Here is a 5,000-nt window from a genome sequence, read left to right as displayed (position 1 = left end):
ACACACACACACACACACACACACACAGACAACCGAACACCGGGTTAAAACATACTCACTTTCTTTACACAAGTGAGTCAATAATTTTATAGAAAAATCAAAAAGATAAGTAAATAGACAACTAAAGAGGTCGATCCAAAATAGATCAGTCACTCCTTCTATGGAGGGGACTGAGAATTTAGCCGATCATCGAATCATTTCAGCACACATACACACGTATACACACGCACGCACACACACACACACACACACACACACACACAAGCAACGAACGCAACAAATACACACACGCGCGCGCGTAAGCACACACACACACACACACACACACACACATACATACACACACACACACACACACACACAAGCAACGAACCCAACAAATACACACACGCGCGCGCGTAAGCACACACACGCACACACACACACACAAGCATCAAACTGAAGCAGCCAGTTCATTGACAGGTTAACCAGTTTAGGGCATGGTTGTTTGTAAGCTTTGCTTGTTATGCTTTGACTTATCATTTTGATACACAGCTGCTCTGATGATGTTTCTGTGAATGAAGTTTGTTTAATTAAAAACAGACACTCCCATTCTCTCTACTCTCCCATCACACACACTCACATTGCCATGGGCCTGGGACAATAGCACTATTTGAGTTATGACAAGTATTTTTGAAAGAGATAAGTTTTAAGATTTGTTTTAAAGGTAGATAGATGAGTTGTTTGTCTCAGAGCAATGGGCAGAAAATTGAAACAAAGCCCCACCATCTCAAACAGTATACTACTGTAAGGGGATGGGTGGGGGTGGGGGGGGAGATTTGGGGGTGTGGGGTGGGGGTGAGGGTGGGGGGGGGGGTACCTCCAAACTTAAGGGTCCACACGTGTGTTTTGTCGAACAGGTCAAAGCACGAGATATTGCCGAGTGGTGGTCTGGGAAACATGTTGCACGTGCGGTTGCTGTTGTTGTCGTTGGTGTTGTTGTTGATGTTGTTGTTGTTGGTGGTGGTGGTGGTGAGGTTAAATCGCAGGCAGGTGAACTGACAATTGTCGTTGATCCCTCCCTCCAACACTTGTTGCATTTCCTGTTTCCGTATGGTGAGTTTGGCTTGACCGCGACTCACCTCTGGAGAAAAGAAGACGGGGGAAAAAAAAAAAAAAATATATATATATATATATTCACGTGTGTGTGTACGTGTGCGTGTGTGTGGGTGGGGGGGAGGGGGTGCGTGCGTGTGAAATGTGAACGTTCAAAACTCATGTATGTTCACGTCTTAACTTTTAGTTATGATGACATCCGTCACATATTCAGTATGTACATGTATCAGGACAGGACTTTATATAAGATTTTCTTGTTGTCCTGTTCATCGATATCTGTGTTGTATTGTGACATGTTCCAAATAAAATACTGTTTAAACCAAATGTGAACGTTAATGTCTTTTCGCTTCTGGAGAATACTTATTGATTTATTGATTACAACGTTTTATAGTGCAATACTGTTATATATGAATTTCTTATATGCCAATTGCTGTTTGTTGGTTTTTTAGGTGTCTTTTTCTTTTCTTATTTTTATGATAATTATCTAATCATGTTTAAAATCTTGTCTTCGTTTGTTACTGCCGTACCCCATGCATTTTCTCCTAATGAGATGATAAAACTGACCTCATTCCAGCTTTTCGTACAATGATCCCTCAGAAAAAGAACAGCTGGGGTTTGGTTTTGTTTTGCTTCTTTGGGTTTTTGTGTGTGTGTGTGGGTGCGTGCGTGCGTGCGTGCGTGCGTGTGTGTGTGTGTGTGTGTGTGTGTGTGTGTGTGAATGTTTGTGTGAGTGTGTATGTCTGTGGGTGCGTCTGTATGCGTGCATGCACATCTGATACAAGAAAAAGTATTCTTCGCTAAGGAGTGCACACACACACACACACACACACACACACACACACACACACACACACACACACACACACACACACACACACACACAAATGCAAAAGAGTGTGCATTTTAGTATACTCAAACTCTTTTTGTATGTATATCTGTGTGTATCTATATTAATTTTGTACGCATAATTATGTATGAATGTACATCAGGATTTCATCCGAAATTTCTAAAGCTTAGGACACATGTCTCAGCTCAGAGAAAATGAATAGCACATTTCAGATGTCTGCTGGACAAAGAGTCCAGATGCCTTTTTACTTTTCAGGTACATTTTTACTCAAAAAACAAAACAAAAAAACCTCCAAAATATGAATTGTTTCTCACTCGTACTGGTCTCCTTGGTCTTTCGGACGACAGACAAAAACACGAGTCAGTGAAATTATGTAATACCGATAGGTAGATGTCTGACGGATGGAAGTCTACCTGAGTGGATGACATGACGGGTGGAAGTCTACTTGAGTGGATGACATGTCGGGTGGAAGTCTACTTGAGTGGATGACATGTCGGGTGGAAGTCTACTTGAGTGGATGATGTGACGGGTGGAAGTATACCTGAATAGATTATGTGACGGGTGGAAGTCGACCCGAGTGGATGATGTGACGGGTGGAAGTCTACCTGAGTGGATGACATGTCGGGTGGAAGTCTACCCGAGTGGATGATGTGACGGGTGGAAGTCTACCTGAATAGATGATGTGACGGGTGGAAGTCGACCCGAGTGGATGATGTGACGGGTGGAAGTCGACCCGAGTGGATGATGTGACGGGTGGAAGTCTACCTGAGTGGATGACATGACGGGTGGAAGTCTACCCGAGTGGATGACATGACGGGTGGAAGTCTACCCGAGTGGATGACATGACGGATGGAAGTCTACCTAAATGAATGACATGACGGGTGGAAGTCTACCTGAGTGGATGATGAGACGGGTGGAAGTCTACCTGAATGGAATTGCATTACGGGTGGAAGTCTACCTGAATAGATGACGTGACAGGTGGAAGTGTACGTGAATGAATGACATGACGGGTGGAAGTCTACCTGAGTGGATGACATGACGGGTGGAAGTCTACCTGAGTGGATGTCTGACGGGTGGAAGTCTACCTGAATGGATGACACGACGGGTGGAAGTCTACCTGAATGGAATTGCATTACGGGTGGAAGTCTACCTGAGTGGATGTCTGACGGGTGGAAGTCTACCTGAATGGATAACATGACGGGTGGAAGTCTACCTGATGGATGACATGACGGGTGGAAGTCTACCTGAGTGGATGACATGACGGGTGGAAGTCTACCTGAGTGGATGTCTGACGGGTGGAAGTCTACCTGAATGGATGACATGACGGGTGGAAGTCTACCTGAGTGGATGTCTGACGGGTGGAAGTCTACCTGAATGGATAACATGACGGGTGGAAGTCTACCTGATGGATGACATGACGGGTGGAAGTCTACCTGAGTGGATGTCTGACGGGTGGAAGTCTACCTGATGGATGACATGACGGGTGGAAGTCTACCTGAGTGGATGTCTGACGGGTGAAAGTCTACCTGAGTGGATGACATGACGGATGGAAGTCTACCTGAGTGGATGTCTGACGGGTGGAAGTCTACCTGAATGGATGACATGACGGGTGGAAGTCTACCTGAGTGGATGTCTGACGGGTGGAAGTCTACCTGAATGGATAACATGACGGGTGGAAGTCTACCTGATGGATGACATGACGGGTGGAAGTCTACCTGAGTGGATGTCTGACGGGTGAAAGTCTACCTGAGTGGATGACATGACGGATGGAAGTCTACCTGAGTGGATGTCTGACGGGTGGAAGTCTACCTGAATGGATGACATGACGGGTGGAAGTCTACCTGAGTGGATGTCTGACGGGTGGAAGTCTACCTGAATGGATAACATGACGGGTGGAAGTCTACCTGATGGATGACATGACGGGTGGAAGTCTACCTGAGTGGATGTCTGACGGGTGAAAGTCTACCTGAGTGGATGACATGACGGATGGAAGTCTACCTGAGTGGATGACGTGACAGGTGGGAGTATACCTGAATAGATGATGTGACGGGTGGAAGTCTACCTGATGGATGACATGACGGGTGGAAGTCTGCCTGAGTGGATGACATGACGGGTGGAAGTCTACCTGAATGAATGATGTGACGGGTGGAAGTGTACCTGAGTGGATGATGAGACGGGTGGAAGTCTACCTGAATAGACGTGACAGGTGGAAGTGTACGTGAATGAATTACATGACGGGTGGAAGTGTACCTGAGTAGATGACATGACGGGTGGAAGTCTTCCTGAATGGATAATGTGACGGGTAGAAGCCTACCTGAGTTGATAATATGAAAGTAAGAAGTCTACCTGAATGAACGATATGACGGGGGGGAAGTCTACCTGAATGGATAATGTGACGGGTAGAAATCTACCTGAGTTGATAATATGAAAGTAAGATGTCTACCTGAATTGACGATATGACGGGGTGGAAGTCTACCTGAATGGGATTACATGACGGGTGAAAGTCTACCTGAATGGATGTAGGAACCGCCGCACTTTATGCAGCTGTGGATGACGAGGCAGGGCTGCTGATCCCTCTCCTTCTCCCCCTTCCTCTCACACGTCATGGTGACCACCTGGCCCGTGTTGTACACGTGACCTCTGGGGCCTTTCGGTGGCTGGATGTGCACATCGTACTCTGCATAACGGATAATTTTTATGCGGCGAGCACATACACGTACGTAAGCACGCATGCACAGAAGCACACACACACACACACACACACGCACGCACGCACGCACGCACGCACACACGCACGCACACACACACACACACACACACACACACACACACACACACACACACACACACACACACACACCCGTTCCAAGCAAACAAGCATACCATCTCGGGGAACGCGGGAGTAGCTGGAAGGGTCCAGGGGTGGTGGATGATGAGGAGGAGGAGGGTGATGACCTGTGCTTCCTGTGGTTCCTTCGCTCCCTTCCCGCCGGAGCCGCCGCCGCCGAGGTGGGGGAAAAGAAGAAGATGAGGAGGAGGAGGAGGAGGACAGGTCTGC

General features: G+C 47.0%; 1 protein-coding gene across 2 annotated transcripts in view; it reads right to left on the bottom strand.

Moving 5' to 3' along the window:
• Positions 1-5,000, bottom strand: part of LOC143280129 (uncharacterized) — a 49,251-nt gene that overhangs the window by 25,561 nt on the left and 18,690 nt on the right. For both annotated transcript variants that reach the window (XM_076584687.1, XM_076584689.1), the window contains exons 2-4: positions 4,826-5,000; positions 4,452-4,619; positions 860-1,123 (exon numbers count right to left, since the gene is read on the bottom strand). The exon at positions 4,826-5,000 is cut by the window's right edge and continues 281 nt beyond it. In XM_076584687.1, the coding sequence (XP_076440802.1) occupies positions 860-1,123; positions 4,452-4,619; positions 4,826-5,000 (607 nt within the window). The remainder of the gene's footprint in view (positions 1-859; positions 1,124-4,451; positions 4,620-4,825) is intronic.

This window comes from Babylonia areolata, chromosome 3, assembly GCF_041734735.1.
Source record: "Babylonia areolata isolate BAREFJ2019XMU chromosome 3, ASM4173473v1, whole genome shotgun sequence".
In the NCBI taxonomy this organism is placed as follows: domain Eukaryota; kingdom Metazoa; phylum Mollusca; class Gastropoda; order Neogastropoda; family Buccinidae; genus Babylonia; species Babylonia areolata.
This window is presented reverse-complemented; position numbering and strand designations above follow the sequence as displayed.